Below are 24,330 nucleotides of genomic sequence, written 5' to 3'. Positions count from 1 at the left end.
GCACCATGCAATCAATTAACTTGCTTAGTAATCACTAGTTCAGAAAATCACATTAATAATATAAAGAATAGGTAATTTCAATATTTGGAGACAAAAGCACAGAAAAAAATTGATCTTCATGTCTCTTTTCAAAAACAAATAAAAATTGGCTACATTTATTGATAATGTGAAATCTCAAATGAATTTTAGCCTCACAACAACAGCATAGTCAACATCTGTCATGATATTCTACACGTAGAAATTTAGTCTTGACTGACTCAGTTTAGGCACAAAGCTAAAGGAAGTGGTAAATCACTCTACATCTCATTCATCTGATATTGTTACATCAAAAACTGGGGAGAGAGAGAAGCTGCTTGTTTAAAGCCACCTAAAAGTAATGGAACTAAATTGAAATTTCCATCATCCATTTCATTGGAGCATAATCTCAGAAATTACTGTCTTTTATGAGCAGTCCTTCAGTATGCCACAGAATTAAGAAATTTAAGTGTTTCATTGAATCTTAGAATGGCTTAGGTTTGAAGGAGCCTTTAAAAGCATCTAGCTCCAGCACCTCTGCCTTGGGCAGGGACATCTCTCACTAGACCCAGTTGCTCAGAGCTCCATCCAACCTGGCTTTGAACACTTCCAGGGATGGGACATCAACAAATTCTCTGGGCAACCTGTTCTAGTGCCTCACCACCCTTGCAGAAAACAGGTTTTTTTCTAATATTTAATCTAAACTTACACTTTCAATTTAGAACCATTATCCTTTGCCCTGTCACTACACGCCCTTGTTTCTTCTACAAGAAAACTTTATGCCTTTAAAAGTGTCAGTATTCTGTAGGTCTTGGTTGTCCAGAGTGGATTTTTACTATGCATTTTTATGGGTTTAGAAGCACATCAGAACTATATTTTTAGAAAGATAAAATTCCAATTTATCCTGACATTTATTGTTTTTGAACACAACATACTGAGTTATTGAAGGTTCTCATTTGAGGAACTTCAAAAAACCCAATAATAATTTCATTATTTTATGTGGAATTTTTTTGGTTCTTTCAACACTGTCATCAAATCTTGCATACTAAAAGTATGAGCTTCTGAACGAACAGTTCAGAAATCAGGACTCCCACCACCTGTGCAAGAAACCTACCTCACAGAATTACATTTCTTTTGTATGTTATTTCCTCCAAGTCAATGAACTTTGTATTCCTTTCTTCACTGTGTCACACATTCAGGTGCAGAAAGACACTTCAACCAACCCTACTGCCTCCCATAAAATAATAAAGAAAGCTTGAGGAAACTTCAAATAGACTTTCTCTATTTCGTGTGTAAATACTCTAATAATCATTCCGTAAAAATATATATGATTGTGATATAAAATATTGTCTTGGCTACCATTCTCTGCTATTATTTTTAAATTAGCTATTCTTATGAAAAAAAAAAAAAAAACAAAACACAAAAACCCACACACCAAACCCACCAAAAATGTACTTCCTATAAAGAAAAAGCTCAATGCCCTTGTCATCCACTTTACCTTACTAGTGTAAACTTAAAAAATTGAGGTGCTGTAAATGTGCCCAGAGTTTTATATTGACTAGTCCTGGAGAGATCACTTAGCCCATGTATGATGCTTTGGTTGGTTTCTTTGGTTGGTTTCTTTGGTTGGGTTTTTTGTTGTTATTTTGGTTTTGTTTCTCTGTTTATTTCTTTGTTTGGTTTTCCCTAGTTTATTTATTGATATAGGGTTATCTATTGATATAGGTGTTACCTTCACAAAACACAAAGCTCTGAGTTTGGAAGTCTACTCTTGATGGCTGCCTGAAGAGAAAAATACACAAGTAGCTCTTGTTCCTGAGTCTCCTATAAATTTTAGCTCCCATGTCACTGGCCTAGTTTGTGCTACATCTTTTCAATGTCTTTATATGTCTTTTTATTTGAGTATTTCCCATATCAAGTTTATTACAAGTAAAAATATTATTAACTCTATTTTCAGAAGGAGCTGATTGAGTGTGGTACTGTTCCCACTTACATGTCATAAGTGTGACCATTATTTTGATACCAAACTGGCATGATTTTTAGAGGTCTTCTTATGTAGTCTGACTAAAATGTGAAATGCCACTATTACTTCTCACCTTTTTCGGTAAGGGAGGAAACACAAAAGTCCAAGCCAGCAAAATTATTATCCAACTTGTAGATGTTAGAACCCTCCAGGGAGTTTCAGGTTAATTACTGATGACTCACTGGGACAGCTGTGGCTGATTACACTCAACATTTGGTAAAAACAAGTAAGAAGAACAACATTCTCCATCAAGCCCAGTGATCTGGGTATAGGTACTGAGGGGATGAATTACAAATGCTGGCATGGAAATCAAGGGAAAAGAGCATAAAGGAATGCTGGCTCTACTTATATTGTAAGGTTGAATCTGGCTTCCTCAAGCATAGGTTTTGTCTCAGCTCTGCCTGTTATTGTTGATTCTGTGGTCAAGTGAATGTTACAGCTGGGAAAACAACCCAACTCAAACTCTTCTGTGGGCAGAAGCCAGCTGCAATTATTATCTTTCAGTAAAGTCATGTGCTTTTCTGAGTTAATAAACTTGCTTAGCTCTTCTAATAAAGTCTCTTAAATTGTTTGATTTTAGAAACTGGCAACCACAACACTACAACTTTCCTTAAACCTTTTCTAGACCAAGGCAGGATTATTCACTTATGGATGTAGCAATCTCAGCTACAAGTTGGTGACTGCTGTTGTCTCACAGTCCAGATTTTAAAAAATATATTTCTAATTTGTTAATAACTCAATGTAAACACTTTTTCTCTCCCTATAAATATATATCTAAATACATGCACCTAGATCTGCACGTTACACATGGACTCATCTGTTTAAACAGCTCAGCTAAAAAAACTGCACATGCAACTCTTCATCTACAACCTTCTGAACCATTTTCCAAGATTGAATTTTGATATTAGGTGTCAAAAAAAAAAAAAAAACCAACAAAAACACAGAGTGGAAAAAAGGATGGCTTGACCTCACATGTCATAGATACAGGGAAAGATCATTGGTTTCTTGATCGCAGATCAAGGAAGGTTTGAACAGTAAAATATTTTTTACTTAGAAATCTGGATTATCTCATAGCCCTGGGATGGAATAAAACCTAAAGACATAAGGAAAAAAAAGGAGGGAACTGATCGATATTTTTCATCTTCAGACTTGTAGTTCCTGTCTTACAAGAGAGCTGTAGAAATTGGCTTTTCTTTTATGATAATGGCTTTAAATTGGAGCTCCACAAACTAACAACATGAAATATACGATAAAGTTTATGAGAGAATGGGACTGCTGAGTGGGAGACCTCTTCCAGTCACTGCAGCCTCTATTTCATAAAAAAAATAAATCTCAAATATAATATTTTTAAAAAGGGTATTTGCATGTAAAGCACTTTTTATTGTTGTAGTTTCCTTCAATAAAGCTATGCAGCACAAAATAAATATTTTCTATCTTTTGAGAAAATTGTTCCAACATGATTTTAAGTATGTATTATATTGAAAATAAACACTAGTCACGTTAGAGTAATTTTCATTATTTGATGAGGAATTATAAAAAATCTGAGCTCTAGAAATACATTCTAAACCAGACATCCTTAACAAAGAGATCTGGAAAACATACTATTAAAATAAAAGAAAACCCCACAAAAAAATTTAGGGTTTAGATCTGGGTTTCTTTCCACTTTAGTCCTTCTTTTTTTTTTTCTCCTTACACACAACATTCCATTGTGTTACATTAAAATTTTTGTAATTAGAATACAATAGTTGTAGTAGGAAGGGATAGACTTAAAAATATCATCTGCTTGAATGAAAAGTTAAAACATATTGCTTAAGAGCATTGTCCGAACACCTCTTTAACACTTACAGGCCTGGGCATTGATCACCTCTTTAGGAAGCCTGACCAATGTTTGACTACACACTCAGTAAAGAAATGTTTCCTAATGTCCAGTCTGAACCTCCCCTGGCAAAGCTTTGAAACATTTTCATGCATCCTTGTCACTAGATCCCAGCAAAAAGAGCTCAGCACCCCCTTTTCCACTTCCCCTCCACAGGAAGCTGCAGAGAGAAACAAGTTCACCTCTCAGCCTCCCTTTCTCCTAAAATCAGACCTTAGGGCATGGTCCAGCAAAGAAAAGAATCAAGTGATCTAGATGTTATTTTTAGTCATGTCTTTTCATGCTAGATTTCGTTAGAATGAATAGAAAGGAAAAGCTATTATCTCTATTGTTACTTTTTGCTCTGAGGTTTTAATTTTCAGTTCTCCAAACCAGTAGGTAAAAAATACTTGTAAATTATTTTTATAGATGTCTTGATTTGATATTAGTGGTTTGCATGACATTTTACTATGAGTCAGGAAACCACCATGCAGTGATATAAATATTTCTCCTGCAGCATACCCCGCTGTTTTATTTCTGTACCCCTGCAAGGCTAATAAGCTACATGATATATTACCATCATGAGGTAAGGGTAGCACTCACAAGAGACCAAAGTATTTTGCTATTTATTATACTCAAAGCCAAATCATTTCCTTCACTATTAGCATAATCAACTATTGACTACAAAAATCTTTACAGAACAAGGGAAAAAAGCTACAAAGCCACCAGATGTAATAAGAAATTGAGAAAAAAACCCCCAGTGGTATCCCAGAAAAGAAAGATATATTAGAAATAATGGGATTTACCCTTCATTTTTTTACGTTTATCATTAAAAAAGGTAAAAATTTAAAGTAATTACACAATGTAAAGTTAACTCCAATGATTATGCCATTTCTCAAAGGAGTAATCCATATTATAAGTGAAGCCCTATAATGGGAAAAAAAAAGTTTTGGAAAGTCTTAAGTCCTCAAAAGTATGCATATTCAAGCAAGCTATTAAAAATATGCTCTATGCTATTATTGCCCGAAATATGAAGGAGTGATAATTCTTTTCATACATAGAATTCAGTTCTGGAAAAGAATTATTTCAATCATTTTTGACTAAAACAAAATTTCTGTAACTTTTTTTTTTCTAGGAAAAAAATCAAAAAACCCCTATACTTCCCCCTAAAAGACCCATCAGCCCCCCCAAACTCCTGCCCCCAACAAAAAAAAAAAAAAAAAAAAAAAAAAAAAAAAAAAAAAAACAAAAAACGTGAAAAGTTTAGAATTACAGTATCTTCTGAGAATTCAGGTTTTTTAAGGATTTTTTTGGGTTTTTTTCCTGTTTTTTTTTTGTTTTGTTTGTTTTTGTTGTTGTTTTGGGGGGTTGTTTGGGCTATGTCTACAAAAAGGTTAAAAACTACCACCTTGAGCATAAGAAAATCTTGTAAAGTAGCATTTCATATGCATAAAAATGTAGAAAAGGAAGTGAGAGTTCATCATGAAAACAGTTGTGATTCTGTCACCAGGGCTGTCATAAGCACTTCCATAAATAATTATATAATAGGTTTATGGTAAAGACACACTGGGAGAGAAGTGTGTATGATCTTCTGGAAATAGAGCACTATCCATCACTCAAGGAAAACAGCCTACTCTAATTCAGGAGAAAGATGGAATAGAAAAGTTTTGCCATGTGCATGGAAGTATTTATGCGCTTGAATTTAATTAAAATCCATTTTCTTTTTAAAAACTGCATTAAGGAAACATTTAATGTATTTTCTTTTCTGTTTTGTATTATCATTATTCTTAGCTGAACTTAACCTTTGAATGAATGTAAAAAAAAAAATTTAAATACTGGATTTATGACACTTTAAAAAGTGGAAAATTAAGTATAATTCTAGTTTAAATATAAAATGCCCTTTTCATTTTCTCCAGCTAAAGAATCTCATTTATAATAATTAAAGTTGGAATGCTCCTTTTGTTGAAGTCATTCTCACATCAGTGGTTATACTGTTGTCACATAATCATCTGCTGCAAGTATTTTTATATGTTATGACAAATATAAAATTTAAGTGATACAGCTATCAGCCAGCTATGTTGGCTGATATGTTTCTGGAAGTTTTGCAGATGACATAGTATCTTTGAACTTATTAAAACCCCAAACTGAAACATAAATCTGCTTTTCTGAAGCACGAAGAGGCATCTTCACTAACACACATCTTCACTAAAGGCACCACTTTTTGCTTTGAACTCCAACATTATCAGTGAATAGTCCACTTAACTAGAAAGCTTAAAAATACTTTTGAAACATCTTGAGGAATGGTTTAACATTGTCTTAATTACAGTTTTAGCTATTTATTCAAGTATAAAAAAAGGGTAATTATTCCTTAAGCATATTAAAACATTCAGCAAAATAACCTTCACTATGTTGCTAGCTATAGTACTCTTACACATTACACTGAAGGTACGTTATGACTCAACAGGTTGTTTTAACCCAAGCACCTGAATTACATCACTTCTCAAAATTCTGGAAACTACTCCATGGCATGAAATCCCAGCCAAACTTAGGAAGGGCCTTTCAGAAATGTTGCTGGAGTCGTGGAAGCTTTGTAAACTTCTTCCCTCCTGCTCCAGATACAGTACTTGTTACCAACAAATAACTCCTTGGTGGGGGATAAAAAGACCAGCAAGGCTTGGAAAGGGTCAGTGCAATTCTGTAGCAATTAAGCATTAATTTTTAAAATCAACAGGATATTCATGTAAAGCTTAGCTTATTTAATACAGTTCTCTCAACTCTGAAGAAATATATTTATTTAGGAAAATGAATGTACTGGTCTATATAAAACCTCTACAGCTCCCTTTTCTTCACTTTCAATACTTTTCTCCTTTTGTTGACAAATTATGTGCTTTCAAATCACCATGAAATAGAGAGATTTTTCAGAAGATGTAAACAGTTGGAATAAAGGTTGAGTTTAATCAAACTAAAACTTGGAAGTAATTTGAAATTGGCAATTGTCAATGGCTTTCCCTTTAGGAAGCTCGCTGATCTTTACAAAAAACTTCCTATTCATTTTATGAAATGTATTTTGCATGTTTCATAAAGATTTTTTTTTTTCATTTTTTCACGGTGATTGTGGCAGAGCCGAAAACAGAATCTGGACTCTCTATTTCCCAATATCTATTCCCAATCATGCTGTGAAATGAATTCTTAAGTTGGACTCAAAAGTGGAAACATCTTGTTTCTTCCTGATGAAGCACTATGCAACTGCTTCTCCTGCAAAGATTTCTATTTGGCTATCTGAGTTGATGATTAATCACTGAGATTTGAACATAGGTGACATTTTATTTACCTGTAAATAGTTGTCCAACTTTTTATTTTTTTGAAATCTATTATATGGACCTCTTATTTTAGAAGCATTTCTGGTTTTATTTCCTCATTCACCCAAGGAAGGGTCTTTGCAAGACAGATCGGCAAAACTGATAAAAATAGTTCTCTCTAGTTTGCTATAGCAGTAAATGAAAAGAGTTCAAAGGCTATTCAAGTTTAGATTTCAGAGAGTAAGAAATACACCAAGACTTTCACAAAAACTCTTACCTACTAGAAAACTGATGAAAATCTAAACAGTTCTTTATGTGCTTTACTTGAAAATAATTTTATAAGTATCTTAGGGATCAGAGGCTTGAAAGGCACATATATTCATATATTTTGCCAGATGTTTCATGTCACAAAATATCACAACTCTCACTAAGGTCACCAGGATTTAATATAATGTTAAAAGAGAAAATTTCACATTTTTTTGTGACTGACTGTATACATAAATAAGACTGAAATAAAATATATAAGGAGTCTTTTTCAATAGAAATGTGACATTGTTTTATAGTAAAAAATATAATTATAATTATCTTTATTCATTATTTCAACTTTCTACATATTTTTTTTTCTCTGCTTCCCTGGGAAATATCTTGTTGCATATACAGAAGGGCCAGCTTGTCTAGCTTTTATTTTTTCTAAAGTCACATATATGGAAGTTATGAGAAAGTTATACACAAAGATCCAACCTTCAGGGGCTATGAATGAAGCACAGAAATATGGAAAAGAAATAAGAAAATATGCAAAGTTAAATAAAAACTATCAGAAATTTGTATATGTTTGTATTATGCTTTGAGGTCAATCTAATATCTGTTTTTCTTATAGGGGCTTTCAATTGATTCTGACAGTAATATTCTATTATATATGTGAGCATCTTGAGACTTGTAGGATTTAGACAATGTGTTGAAGCATACAGTATTTGATCCAAAGTGTCTGTAATCCAATAAGCATAAAATATAACAGGTTTAGATATTTGTTACAATTCTACAACCCTACTGATAGCATTAGTTACAATCTTGTCATTTGAAACTCATAAATAATGATTTGTCTGGTTGAACACATACTACTTGCAGTGTTTTCATTATATCTCAGCTAAGTGAAGAGCATTTGCAAAATATAGGGCCTTAAGGATGAAACTATATTTAGCTGTTTATAATGGTTGTAAATCCCTTCCTTACACAGTTACAGTAATGTGAATGAATTTTTAATCTATTTTGTTATAGCAGTATCTCAGAAATACTGTATGCTCAAATATTTTATCCCTTTTGTGGACTGTAGTTCCTCTGGAGAAAGAAGCAGTTATTGTACCATCATGCTAAAGAAGTTCTAGTCCTGTGTGAGACATGGAAAGGAAAGAATAACTCAGATTTAGACTGTCTAAATGAGTTCATTGTTTATTGTTGTAAATTGATAATCCCTTTGCAAGTACTAATAAAAAAGATGATGCAAGAAAGTCCCACAATGTTCTCTCAGTGCTCAAGACATTTAGAGATTTTGATACCAAATTATGAGGCATAACACAGAGACTGGTCTCCAAGATTTTGTCAGTGAACAGAGGAAAAAATCAACACTTTTAAAGGCACCTTTAATGGAATTTCTTCATGTTTAATTGCTCTTTCAAGACCTGTTTGCAAACTGTATTGGACACGCTTATGTGAATATATACATGAATTTTGATAATTGGAAATGATGGGGTTATTTATTGAAGAGGCAATCAAGGAACTGGGAAATTCACTTAACAAGAGACTTTCAAGAAATATTTGTGAGAGAAAATAGTAAATCAATATGGTAAAATTTTGGAAAAAACCACTTGGTTACAGGAGATCAGAATTGGTTGAAATCTAGAGAGCAGATTTTGTTTTGTTTTGTTTAATTCTGTTTCCCAGTCTTTCTTGACAAAGAAAAACTAACATTATTTTAAGCTAATAGAGAACAAGCATTCCTGAGTTCCAATACTGCAAGGTATCATTACTTTCCAGGAGGCAAAGTAAGCATTTCACATTGTAGTATTACTAAAGCACCTCTTTACATTGAGGTGATCTGAACTTGTTCATGAAAGAACATTTAAAATTAGATTAATATAAATGTTAAGAAATATAGGAATCAATTCTGCTTTGAAGCTTATGCCATGACTAGTGCCCTTCACTACAATTATGTGTGAAACTATTTTAATCCACTGCTGAAGTTCAGCCCTATGTGGATTTCCTCTTTCCACATAAACCTAGTGCCAATAGAAAGTGCCAGGCTGTGAGTAGACAGAACACTGTCCATGATACAAAGCCAACCCAAAAAGTAGCACTTGGCAGACATTGTTATTCAAAGACTAATGGCCTTGGTAGCAGATCCTTTCACCTCAGTTGTTCTTTGCTCTCCTATTTCCTGAGCTGACAGTCTCAACAGGATGCTAGTTAATGCTTGTGGAGGCACGAGCATCTTTTCAGTGGGCAATATTCTCAAAGTGCTAACTCATTTTATACAAGCCAGTTAGCTGTCACCTGAAAGTAATGACTTTCTATCACTGGATTCAATTCTTTTACTATTTATCTTCACAGTAATAAACAAATTTGTCTTGCCAGTTTGTTTGCTTAGGCCCTTCTGAAAAAAAACCTTCCAAATGTCTGTTACCTGTGAGAGAAAATACAACACTACCAGACAGAGAGGAGAGGTAGTAGAGAGAATGTTTTAGTTTTATAAGTTCCTTAAGTTCCTCAATTAACATTACATTTTTGATAACATTTATCAAGAAACTTCAGGATAACATCTTTCTTTATATTTTGGAAAAGTTTTTCTACTTAAAATTCAAAACAGGAACAACAGCATGTGGGACTCTACCTGCTAAAAGCTAAAAGCAATTGTTTCCTTTAGAAGAGAAAAGCAAGAGAAAAATATTCACTTATCTAAACCTTTGGGGGCATCTTGGGTTTTTCTGCATTTTCCCATTACTATTTGTGAGATTAGATCTGTGTCTCCAGTTTCCATATCTATGCTCCTGGCAAGTGAGCTATGCCTCTAAGCAACATCCTTCGTTAGGAATGGTGCGCTGCGGCAGTACAGAGCCTGTCCTCTGTATTGTCATTTATAAAATCTAGGAGGTATTCCTCTTTGACTCTCAAAACTATTTTGTTTCATCATTCTCTGTGAGCCAACTTCTCACACCACTGTTATTTCCCAAAGTTTAATTCTGCAGATATGACCATTTCCAGTATGGGAGGAAACAATGGGTGGGAAAAATCAATTCTATTCATGCCCCTTGCACACTGCTGTTGAGTCCCTCATATTGAATAAAAAAGACATAAAGAAATTTTGGTGTAACTTAAATCTGATTTTTTCCTATTACCCTTTACCCTTTGTCCTTGGTGTCATCCAAGTAGAGAGCTATGGGGAGAATATATTATTTTAGAATTGCTTCCAAGAAAACAAACAGAAAATATGGTGTCAAAATCATTAAATCCTGTTTTTCTTACAGCTTTTCTCAGGCCAATATTGATTGCTAAAATATGAGAGGGCTATCTGGAGCGTGCTAAGAGCAGAACCAAAGTCCATGCTGTTTCTGTCCTCTTCTGCTTTGCTGTACCTCTGTTCAACACCACATGGAAAGAGGGCTTCAGGAAGGCTGTTGAGTCATCCAGGCAGATTCCTTTACTCTTGAGTCAGACTGTGCAGGTTCCTTCTATATTGTCAAATGGATCAGTCACTATTTTTTACTTATCCAGGACTGCTTAAATTTTTTTTCTTATGTGCTTTCTATGCCATTACAAAATTTCTTTCATCATGCTATTACAAGCTTTCAATAAGCATGAAAACTTTTTGTACATCTAATTAAGCAGGTCTCATTTTAACTACCTTCACTCACCCTTTTGTTACCAAAAATAATTTAACTGAATAATGAAACTGCATTAAATACTGTATATTAATCATGCTGTGGGGTATTTAATCAGACATCCTCAAACACAACTAAAATACTTAGATTTCTTGTATGTAAAAAATCAGCATATGTAATAGTGTTACTCATGGTTACTCTTCTTTTTTCTATTTAACCCCCTTAGCCAAAGAAACCATCAGAAACCTAGAAAACAACAAAGTTAACTATTTTATTACTCTTTCACACGCTTGAATAATAGCTGTGTATGAAATACCTAGAACAAGCACATTTCCAGAGATGTCAAATCTACTGATATATTAAAATAATCCCTATATTATTACAATACATAGCAGAATATGAAAAGAATGTTATCATAAATTTTCTAATTCAGTGTCAGAGAATGATGGTCGCTGTTAATAGAATTAGATATTGAGAGATATTATTAAAATAACATACAATGCATATATAAGTTTATCTCTCAAATACTTTGTTAAAGAAAGCTATTAGGTTTTTATTCTCCACTCAGGGAAGTTTCTGCTATTGACTATCAACAGTAGAAGGTAAAATTACATGAACTCTCCTTGCCTTCTCTTATAAATAAAATTTGCGATGTCATATTCCACTGACAATGTTACTTTAATATCTCAGGATGATGTGAATATTATTGCACTGCCCCAAAAAGGGACAGATTCTCCTCTTCAAAGAAAATATGAATTAATTTGAGCAGAACAACTACATAAGAAAACCACTGACTGTGCCAGTGAAATAATTTAAAGACAGTAGGACAGCAGAGCACAAATACCATACACTTTTTGAATTAATGACATTTAATTTAACAAGCCTTTTCCCAGAATTCTCTCCTTGGACACTATTGGTCTTTATAGAACTATTACAACTTCAGAAGAAGACAGAAAAATCCTTGGATCAAGAAAATAAATCTGTCATAAAAACATAGGGGGAGAAAACCAACACTTTTGAGAAAGATAGTCCTATGACTAGTTTACATGCAATTTTAAATATGATACACTTTGATTTTTCTTCCCTTTTTGACAAAATAATGCATATTGCTTATTAAAAGAACAAATGCCCTGCAGGGATCTTCAGAGTTCACTTGTTCCTTAGACATAGCTAAAAATCAGGTTAAAACAAGCAAGTTGGAAACGTTCATATAGGTATATTGGATAGCAAAAGAACACACAGTAATCAATATAAATTAATTATCAATACTGTTCTTCCTTCACTGCCTTCACATTTTACTTTTCGTATTATCCAAACAGAAGTTTACATTTATGTCTTAATTTCCTATTTTACATTAGAAAAAAGAAGTACAGATTTGAATAATCCATCAAAACAGTCTTTTTTTATTTATTCATCGAACAATGATTTTTTTCCTTTCTTAAAAGCTATATAAGATTGGGCAGATCTTTTAAACATGAATGGCAAGTTATCTACAATAAGAGATTTGTAATTAATAATAATAGAATTTATTACTCTAGTCTACAAAAAAACCCTTATAAAACTGATTACTATAATACATTTTTTACATAATAAATATTGACTTTTCTTTTCGCCTTTATCTGTGCACAAAAATTCTGTTGGAGCATAAAACCCCTGGGTTTTTTGGTAGAGGGGTTTTTGTTGTTATTGTTGTTCCTTGCCCAAAACAAATCAAGAAGCCCTGAAATATTAAGTTACTCTACTAACAAATTTAAGCAATTTCCTAAAAATTCTAATATATTTCTTGCTTTAGCATAAGCCATGATTGGTTTTTTTAACCTATTCAAGACATTTGGGTTGGCATTCACATCAAATGCTGGGTTGCTGTTGAGGCATAAAAAAGCAATATAGGTGATACTGTAGTAATATTCAGAAATACTTAAATATCTGAATTCATATTCAAGCTTACATTTAAATCCTCTTGTCATCACAGAAACAGTTCCATTTCTCTGAAAATAAGTTATAAAATATAAATATAAAATAGAACTTTCAGAACTATAGAGGACACATACTGGAGCTTCAAATTCCTTTAAATACCATTCTGTAGATTTAGGCATACTAAACTTACTTTTATATTTGCTAAAATACATAGGAGATACACACATAAGTGATACACTTCCCTTCAGTCCTTGGGGTTTAAATCTTTTGAAATAATAACTGAATGAAGAGCTTCTTATACAGCAGCAAATGTTAGTATGGGTGCAAATCAACACATTCTCATTAAAGAATTTCTATCTACTGTTCCTTTACAAGATAGGAAGTTTGTTTTTCCTTTGTCCGATCCAAGACTTATGGGACACACAATCACTTTGAAAACCCTCATTGGGAAAAAGCGATATTAATAGTCGCATGCAATGGAAACTGGACAAATTTGAATATGTAAATCCATAAAGATTATTAAATGCACACTATGTGGATCAGGGCATCAGAATTCCCAACTGCTGATGTATAGAAGACTATATGGAAAACAAATCAGTTTATTTGTCCTGCTATACTTTTCCCTGAGCACCTTATTTTGGCCACCAGATGATCTTTTCTCTGACCTTATACATTACCTATATTTCCCATATATACAGGAAAAAGTATTTTTCACTGAAATTTAGATGAAATACCCTTGTAAAACACTTGGTTTGGATCTTCATTATACTGAAGATCCATTATATTGAAGATTTGATGGGATAGAAAGATCTAATGTTGTCCAGGAAACGGAAGAATCTGTCATTAAATAAAGCCCACTGGGAATTACAGTATGTTGAAAGGACTCATCAGAACAGAGGAAAAATAAATTTCCGTTGAATCTTTGCATTAGATTTTTTCAGGAAAGAGCCTGCCTTGGATGCAAAGGTTGCTAAATATCCCATTCATAAACCAGATGTCTGTTCTTCCTTGAGTCTGTAAATTTTGGAATGCATTTTGCCTTCCATCTACACTGAGGACTAAGACAGTATCAAAGGGAGTTCGGCAATCTACATCAGTGGGAGGCTGCCTGAGCTAGCAGCTGGCATGGAAAACTTGGAAAAAAGCCTAACTTCACTAAGTTGGTTGCAAAACCTTCATCAAACTGGAAGTTGATGTTCAAATTATCACTTTTTGAGGGGTGCACAACATTTGGATCAATTCACAGCATGATAGTGGACATACTGCTTTACTTTCTGATCATTTAGTTCTCCACTTGTCAGTTTAGTATGTTTGTTCTTATCCACCTCAGTGAAATGATTTGAAATTCATAGATGAGGCAGGTTATATAACTGCAACTGTCTAGATCTCATGAGTATTTGCAGTGAGAACTGACTCACTGAGATGTGTACAAGTGTGCACACCCACATGTACATACAAACCCCACCCTCACTGCTTCATCCTAACGGATATAACTGCAGGTTATATCTGCTTATTAATTGGTTCTTTAAAAACCCAAAGTCTTCCTCCACTTTCAAAGTATTGCTTAAAAACTGATGGAATGCAAACATAGAGTTCTTTTTTTAAAGGGTAATAAATGAAATCAAAGGTTTAGTTTCATGGCATTTCAACTTATCTGGTATTAATAGGCTATTTTTAACAGTGGTGAACAGTTATTGCTGAATATCAGTATCCTTTTCTTTTTAAGAGCAGGATACTGAAATCAGGAGTGGAGGAAGAAATCCTATAATATGATTTTTTTCAGAAGAAAACCAAATGCTGTTCACTCTGCAGTACAAAAGGAGCTAGAGCAAATACAATGAGAAAGCAACCGAGAGAACGGGAAGAGACATATAATTCTATTCAGAAAATCAGAAAAGTGCTGAATAGTTTGTTTTGCTACCAGTGTGTGGGGGTGGATTTCCAATACAGAAATACACATTCCTTCTTTGATTCCAGCAGATCCAAGCATATGTTCTCTGCGCAGTTAAAATCCTGGTCAAGCAGAAAACCATTCACAGCAAACTCAGGTACATTTCATGAACAGAATGTAGAAGTTGTTGATATTTGTCTCGATAGTCAAGGGGATTAGGGAAGGTATAAAAAATGTTATTCTGTTGTCTTCAATGAAAGCTATTTCTGATCGTATTTGATGTATATTTGGGGCTTTACTTTGCACTGTGCATTTGAAGTAAAATGTAAACACAGAGTAGTAGTTAATATACAATAAACCTTTGTGCAATGACATACAATGGACAAACTAAAATAATTTCTCAACTTTGTGTGGTAAATTATTGACTTAATGAAGTAAAAGTATATGTAAATATACATAAATATATGTAAAATATATGTAAAAAAACTAGGAATTTGGCACAAGATATATTTCCCTCATTTCTATTACAAGTATATATACATAACACTTCAAAATACAAGTAATTATTAAAGAACGGACACAACATAGTTTTGAAACTTAAAGTATTAATGTGCATATAGGTTTTCAAACTTATTCCTCTGTTGAAAAAATTCACTGACATATGGGGTAAGGTCATCTAAAGGAACACAGTAAAGATTTGAAATGAAAAAAATCAAGGAGAAAAGCAGACAGTGTTCTTCCCAGCCAGGTTCCCTGCCTTATATAAGACTGCACTAGTGCATAAGGGATTCCTGAACAGTTTGTCTTCTGTCATAAAAGCTGGGCTTTTTTTTTTTTTTTTGTCTTAAAAAATGTCTTTTCACAGATCTTATCGGAATGCTGTATTCTCAAAAAAACATGCTTCAAGATATAATTCATCACTGAATATGTATGTGTTCCAAAACATTACCATGTATGTTGCTAGTGTACAGAATCCAAAATTCATCATGTGCCTAATTATAGGTTAGGATTCATCAGAAACATGGACAAGAATTCTAACATATTTGCATTATATAATAATTCTTGCAGCACGTTCTTGCATTTTGGGTTCATGCATGCAGGGTGATATTTGAGAAAAAGTAGATGCAGCAGCCATGACAGAATAAAAAGAAACCAACCAAACAAAAAAGGAACTGTTACTGTGTAATCACTACATTGAAAACCTTTGTTGCCTCAGCTTCTCAGATGGACTACTTACATCAACATTTTCAGGACACAATTTTATAACAAAATTATTCTCGTGCAATTTTAGGACCTGTATTCAAGAGGAAAGAACATCTGAAAATAATGGGAACTGCAAAAATGCAGTCATTCTCTGAAATAAGTCAATGAGTGTCTGTTTGCCATTAAACAATAAGGGCAGTTATTCAAGAACATTAAGCTCTGTTATTCACACTACAAAAAGCTAAATAAAAATAGATTCTGTAAACACAGGTTCTCTAAATTAATAGATTCTTCTCCTCACACTTTCATCCAGAGAAAAGATTAAGAATCTATTTCACAAGCAAAAGTGAGAGAATGGTCTTATAGATAAAATTAATTACATTTATTAATTGTCAAAATTCGCTTTGCATTTTCAAGCCATCATTTAGTAGATTATGGACCCCTTCTCTATACTGATGGTGGAACTTCGACACTTGCAGTCTAAATCTGAAATTGTCATTGAAAACGGAGCATATTATCAGACTATGAACCAAGGTAATGCAGTTCTCCTCCCTGGCTTCTATTTCTTCATGTGTCAGTCAGAGAGTAATTTATCTACTGATTTCTTTGTGGGAGTCAAGTAACTGAATCACAAAAATTCTGAGCTCATTTTTAAGCTCTGCTCCTTGCTTTATCTGTGACTTCAGACATGCCACTTAATCTTTCTTTACTGCATTTCCCTCTGCAAAAATGGAAGCTGTAAACCATTCCTTTATTTTCCTTCTTTCACAGAGATGACTGCTCTCCTCCAAACCTGTTTGATATTGAAACATGGGCTAACTTAAAATTCTGTACTGCAGATCAAAGACATGTTCATGTAGAAGTACCTGAGCTTTAAGGCAGGTATCTCAGGTGTGGCAAACAGTTTAATTAGGACTGCATGGAAACAAATCTCGAGGGAAGATCATACAAGCCATTACCTGCGGTCCTGTAGTTTCACCACTAAAGGTCACCTAGCTAAATTAAATTAAAAAAAAAAACTGATTAAGCCACTACATGCATAAATAAACTGTAGGTATGCAGAAATCAGGAGGTAGGGAGAAGGAATATAATGAAACATTTCTGAGAACTGCAAGAAAGCTGAGAGAGACCTAATAGAACCAGGTGAAGGGAAACGAAACAGAACAATGAAAGCTCCGTTTAAAGATCTTATCTGTAATTAATAACATAGGAATTAGTATGAAAAGGCTGTCTTGTCCATTCCTCAAATTGTGAGAATACATCTCCAGCTATCTCTACCTTTGCTAGAAAAAATAGAACCTAGGAAGATTTATAATTTAGAGGAAAGGTAAATTGTAAGGAAACATAACAATCCATAGTATTTAAAAACTAAAATGGAATGCTTCCATACTCTTTCTGATAGTGAAAAAAAAAAAAAAAAAAGAAATAGTCACTAAAACAGTTTAAAAATAGTTAAAAACCCCAAAAACCCCAAAACAATTTTGGCAGCCTTCAGAGGATTTCACTGTTAAAAGACATACTTCAGGTCAGTAACTTGGCTTGTGGTAAATTAGTAGTGTTTTAGTAATACTATTATTACTATTTAGAAAATCACATGCTGACTATTAACTGTTAGGGTCAAGAGGAGAAGTCATTCTGGAAGTTTCCGTTACAGGCGTTTGTTTTTTTTTTTTTTATTTTCTTCTGAGACGTATTAGGCACGGTCAGAACTAGAAAACTATGACAAAAGACCAGGAAACTAATTTACCATGGTAATGTATTTGCCCTTGATATACAAATATGAATGTAATGGAAATGTTCTTCATAAAATTATTGTGCAATTTACATTAAGACAGTACCATCCTAACAGCAAAATCAGACAAGGCTGCACATATGAGTAGAATTTCCTTGTAAGGAAAGCTCCAAGGGCAGGGGATAAATTAGCTCAGAAGTTACTTTTGGTTCTGCAGATTTTACTAATTAACAAGATCTTTGCATACTGAATTTTCACAGTCAATCTGCTAACATTTCTTTCTTTCCCTTTTTTTTTTTTTTTCTCCCACATCTGACACCACAGCTAATCAGCAGAATAAAACTTCAATCTACATCTGACAGTCATGTGGGCTGGTGGGTAATGTACACCATATTCTAAGAAAATCAACGCCCTTACCCTTTTTTTTCCAATTTTCCAATGTTTTATTCTCAGCTGAGAAAATTTAAAGAAAATCTCAACAGCAAACAGAAAGTTGAATTTCCTATATACTCTGTTTGTGAACTGAACCTTCTTAAATTTGACTTAACTATAAAGATTACTTGTTTTCCTTAGATATCTAGACCTGGCAAAAAAAGAAGGAAATATATTGGAAGGTTTCATGTACTGTGCTGAAGATTATTATTTTAAATTCTAAAATGAAAAGACATTAGTTATAACTTCATTGTTTCACACCAACTGAAATTAAATGGTAAATATTTGAAGTAAAAATTATTAAATAAGATCCCTTCCAAAATACTGTTTCCATGGAAAATCTTCATAAAAATCCAGTATAAATCCTGACTAAAACCTAACCTAGCCAAACACTGCAGATTACCTAGTTTCCAATTAAATGTGACAAATGAATGGTTGACAGAGTTCAAGTTCAAATCAATGTCTGTCAAAATGATCTATTAATATTGAAGTCTACGTTATCAGAATTTGAACAATGCAATAGTTAAAATACAAGTGGACTTAAGAATCATATGACGGAAAACTCTCACTCAAATATCAGGTATTACCCATACGAAGGAACAAAAGTACATTCCATCCTGTTCCATCATTATTTATAGATTAATGTTAACAGAAATTTTGGGAGGTAGATGACATGCCACTGTTGAAATCTTGTCTTTAAAATGTGACAGCAAAATCCAGAAGTCTGTAGAGCATAATTTTCACCACAATCTTACCCAAATTTTAAAGGTTTCTGATCAAAGTTTTATAAAGGAGGAGGAAATCCTAATTCTATGCATGTCTTACCATGCAAAATTTTTTTACTGGAGTTTTTTTTTTTCTTTTTTTTTCATTCACCATAAACTAATGTATTTATCTACCTCTATGTTTCTATCTACTAATTTTAGAATACTATTTTCAAAACCAAATCCAAGAAATTCATCCTACCAAATGTAAAATAAACTATTAAAGAAAAAAGCATCCAAAATATTTTAGGTTTTAGAATGTAATTCCAATTTTTGCATCAGTACAAAAACTTAAACTATTTTGCTTTAACTTATGACACTCCCCAAGCACTTTTTGTTTTCAATTACACTTCTGTTAGTGTGATTTTCTTTTTCATTGGCTACCAAATGCATTAAAAATTATATTAATTTGTGATTTCATAGTTTCTCCAGCATGGATCAGGTATATCCCATGACAAAATACTTTCTGAACTCAGACCTTCATGTCTACAAGCTCTCTACATTTCTGGATGTCAAGGGAATTGATAAATTGTTTAATTTTATTATCCTAACCACAAAATCTCACTACAAAACAGACAATAAAATAATCAGCCCAATTTAGCTACAAACTCTATAAGGTTTTTTTTCCTGACATTTTCTTCAGTAATACCATTATCACATTTTTCCCCCTACCACATCCCCAGAAAAATGAAAGGTAAACAAATATATTCATATAAACAACCAAGGAGAATATATAAATGCAAATGTATAAACATACATAACCTAATATATCTTTAGATGGATACTATCTTCCTTTTTAGTCAATTAATTTTTTTGCTATTGGGATATACACTTTAAGCATATGTAGACTGCTGTAGCAATCTTCAGTAATATAATACTGGATTTGGAAATATCTTACTATGAAAAATAACATAGCAACATGGGTTGACATTTCTATCTCATATAAGACAAAAATGCCAAGAACAATTATTCAGTATTATAATCTCTGGAAAACTAGCATGCACTTTGCCATACTAATTTATTCATTCTATAACAAAAAATACACCACCCTTCTTGTATGTACCCACCTATTACAATTGAATTAGAAAACCCATTATTTTTTTGGTTATCAATAATCTGTACACTTTGACATGTATTAATTTATTTTGTTGTTTATGGGCAAATGAAAATACAATGAAGTCAGTTTCTGACTTCATAAAACTTTAGATCAAGGCCAAAACGTGGAGAGCATTGAAATATCTGTGTTTTATAAAATACATTTCAAAATTAATGTCTTTTTGTTTTTTTTTTAATCCTGAGTAGTTTTATAAAGAAAGAAAAACAGAGCCTAACATGAGACTTACATTAACATTTTTTGGTTTTTAATAATAGGAGAATTACTATGGAATAAATAAGTATTTAACATTTTCCTCTCAACATAAATGGACCCTGAATTTAAATGAGATGTTGTAAAAGTACTGCACAAAAAAAAGTGGGAAGAAAAGGAAAGTAATGTTCTTCTATTCTGAATAATGAAGAATGGACTTGACATTGGGTTTTATTTTGAGGAGAGTCTATACAATATTTTTGGGGAAAAGAGAATTCTTTAGAGTGGGGTTTTAAAATGTTATTTTCTTTTCCTGATTCTGTATATATTACATTCTGGGAAATTTTCTATGTATGTTTTGAGTCAAAAATGGAACAAAATGAGAATATATGTCCTTTATGGTCTTTTATCTAAAATGAAAAGTATGTCATTTTTTTCAATTACCATTTCCCCAGACCTTTACTGATATTTTTTCAGTGTTTTAACTGCTTCTGCAGCATAGATTTTAAGTCATGTAAAAAAAAAGAAAGAGCTATTTTAATTGGTGTTATGTTCCATTATTTTGTATACCTGGATTTTAAAAAACTTTAAAATCAAATAATTACAATATTAATTATTTAATATATTTATTTATGTTTTTTGGACTGACCTTTCAAAAGTCTACTTAGTATCACTTGCTAGTGAGATTATGTGTGTGAATGTTGTGTTTGCCCCTACCATTTTCCATATGCTCTGCCTCACCAACACTGCCATCCGGCGTAGTCCTTTCGTAGTTGTCCTCTGGGAGTGGAAGGGCACCCAGCCTTGGCCCTGATGAACTCTTACTGCTTGGTGTTTCTGACTCCTCCAGACCGCTGTCATAGCAACTCTGCAATGACCCTTGATGCGGGTCCTGAGGCTGACTCACAACAGAAAACGTCACTCTACGAAATGGCTGCAAGAGAAAAGATTCTGAATGTCACTGCAAAGTTCAGTCTTTGAACAACTGATTCTCAAAACATGACTTAAGCAAACTAATATTTTAACATTTACCAATTAAACAGTTTTGTCTACATTAAAGCAAACAGAAAGTACAGTTGTTACATAAAAGGCCACTGGACAGGGTATGCATGGGATTTTACTGTAATACATGGCCAGAACCTTCACACAATTTATCATATCCTCCTTTCAAGTGGCTACATGGGCTAAGAAAGCCAGATAAAATTATTTATAAATTTTGTACAGTTTCTCTATCAATCTGTTGTAATAAGTTGATCAGAATTAATATCAGACTGCATAAAGGTACCTGACAGTGTATGCACATGTATGTGTAACATTGTGTGGGTGGGTAAAAATGCTCATCTGTAAACTATATTGTGAGTATTACGAACATAGCAACACACCCATAAGATTTCTCTAAATTGACTACCTGTGTTTCTGACAGCTAGTTAACATGAGAAAGAAGGGCAGGGGGGTGGGGGGGGGGGGGTGTAAAAAAAAAGAAAAGGAAAGGGACAAAAAGTCTCTTAGGTCCTTTGCCATAAAAGCCAGTGCCTGGAGACAGGGTGTGTTGCCAGCTGACTTAATAAAGCCTTTACAGTACCACAAGCACAGCTGACACAACACGCTTCCACTGGGAATGTACCAACATGGATTGTTAGAGATTTGTATTCATTCAAAATGACAGATATTACTGTTGCTCTGGAAGCCTACATGCTGAACCCTGGCACCAATGAGAATCCCAGGAAGTGGAAAAGTCAGTCCTTCACATTTCAGAGGATGCTGAGGACATGCAGGATTTTCAGTGAGAAGTTAGGGGATTCTCCTAGGATTTAAACTACACTCAAGCAGCAATGATACATTTAAAATAATTTAATGACACATTTGAAATATCTTGCTGTTCACAAGGCTAGAGAACCACAAAAAATGTCTGTTCTAGAAAGCACCTTCTGAAACAAACACCAATACATTCATTTTATAAGACACCATGCAATTTTTCCTGTGTTTAAAATGGGGTGTCTGACAGTGCTGTCCTTTGGATTCAGATGTATTTCAAGCCCTAAGTTAGAAAGAGACATAGGCATACATCACTCCCACTGGCAACTGTAGTCACTATAGGATGGAAATATATATGCAGGCCAGAAGGGAGAAAACAGCAACCGCGACCACTCACACAAGCCCTGAAGAGCAGAAGTTCACAACAGGTTTACAAGTAGAGGGGTAGGTGGAGTTTCATTGTGAGGGTACAAAATTATTTTTAGGGTACAAAAGTTTGAAGATATAAAGGCAGTTAGTGCTGATGATAGACATGTTGGACAACAAATATAATGCTAAACCTTGCTAAACCTTGCTGGCACAAGTATATCAAAAGTTTAAACAGGTGACAGTTACCATAAATGCTCTACTGTTACTGATGGACCGAAACTTCATTCAATGAGGTGTTGTGATCTGTAACTATGCATCAATTAACTTGTGGGCCAGGGACACAAACTGTGAGTCCCAGAGATTTGAATTCACTTATACCATCCCATAAACTATTCCTGAATACCACACTATTCTGGCTGTCACATTTGGACCAAGTGAGCTGGGAGCAAGGCCCTTTGGCATCTACACACCTAAAATTCACAGTCATATTAGGTTTCCTTACTGGCTCGACTCCAAATTTCTTATAGCAGAGTCTCAGATTTCCCAATCCTTAAAATAATTTAATCTTGATTCTATAACAATATAAAAAAGTAACAGCTCAAGCTGGTACCTCTGAGGAGGGACCGCAGACTGAGGAAATCCTGGGCTTTTATACTTTCATAGTCTAAGTACATGGAAGTCTTGGCCTCTTCAGCTTCTGCAGTGTCTCTGAGTGTCTGCTCACCTGGATGGGCACAGGTCCCCATGCCCTTTGTATGCAAAGGGTTAGGTGTCCATGGCCTCTTGCCTAGGGCTCCCTACACCCAGAGCTCCCACTGCAGCTGCTCACCAGGCTACCTGCACTGACTGTATTTCTCAACACCAGAAGGACTTTGCATCACCTACAGTTCCTGCAAGAACAGTGATGTAACTTCAGATGGGAATTAGAAAAAAAAAAGGTCATCAAATATTTGGAACATTATGTTCCATTTCTTATTGATTTCTTGGAAATCTGTCTCAACTAGATCACAAGAACAGAACACCTGTTTATCACTTCTGTAGCTACCACAAGAATCATAGCAAAGTTCCAAAATAAGTTTTGGAACAAGCTATAAAAGATTTAGGAGCATCCTGTTCATTTTCACATATTCTTTAAAAGCTATATGCCTTACCTAATTGGCATGTAAGGAAGAGATGGGACAGATGAAGAGTTGGGCTGTTTTATAGCTGAGGCTGAAAATTCCCTAAGAACATCACTACATGTCCTTGAAACTAAAAGAAATTTGATGTACCTTTACTAAGTTGTTAATAATAGTTTTTAAACAGATCTGGGTGTTAATCTTGCTTTTTTCTTAAGTGTTGTGCTGAATAGGAATTATCTAACACAAAACTAACACACAGAGTATTCAGCTCAGTAGAGCCAGTTCAGCTCTTTCCACAGAATATAAATGAGAATGACGTAATGATGATAAAATTCTTTCTGAAAGAATGATGTGCATGCTAATCATTATTTTGCAGGATTTATTACACTCCTACTTTGGGTATAAACATCAGAATTCTGACCTTTCTATTGCATTACCTCTGAGAACCAGACCTTCTCAGGCAAACATATTGCAATTTTGAATGCATCTGACCTCATGGAGTAACATCATGGCCTGCCCTTTTCCAATAAGAAGAAATAGGTTTGGATGATAATATACGTCTGTTATCTGCATAGTTAGAAACACTCATGTGATTAATATAAAGAATTTTAGGAACAGAAAAATTAAATATCTGTATTGCAGTTGACTGTTTCCCACATGTCATCATGTCTGATATGCAAATTACCATATACTTTAGACATATAATCTGGATAAAAATTTGTCAGAGCAGAAATATCAGTTGTAAAAAATACTGAGTTTTTACATTGAACATTTGG

The 24,330-nt window shown here is 33.7% G+C and overlaps 1 protein-coding gene across 1 annotated transcript in view; it reads right to left on the bottom strand.

Annotated features, from left to right (window-relative positions):
• The window catches only part of PCDH7 (protocadherin 7), a 265,817-nt gene that overhangs the window by 120,544 nt on the left and 120,943 nt on the right, over positions 1-24,330 (bottom strand). The window contains exon 2 of the mRNA XM_066185586.1: positions 21,027-21,243. Coding sequence (XP_066041683.1) covers positions 21,027-21,243 — 217 coding nt within the window. The remainder of the gene's footprint in view (positions 1-21,026; positions 21,244-24,330) is intronic.

This window comes from Chamaea fasciata, unplaced genomic scaffold (assembly GCF_029207755.1).
Source record: "Chamaea fasciata isolate MVZ Bird 193981 ecotype frontalis unplaced genomic scaffold, bChaFas1.0.hap1 SCAF_6, whole genome shotgun sequence".
NCBI classification, from domain to species: domain Eukaryota; kingdom Metazoa; phylum Chordata; class Aves; order Passeriformes; family Sylviidae; genus Chamaea; species Chamaea fasciata.
The sequence above is the reverse complement of the archived record's forward strand: the minus strand, read 5'-3'. Positions and strand labels throughout refer to the sequence as shown.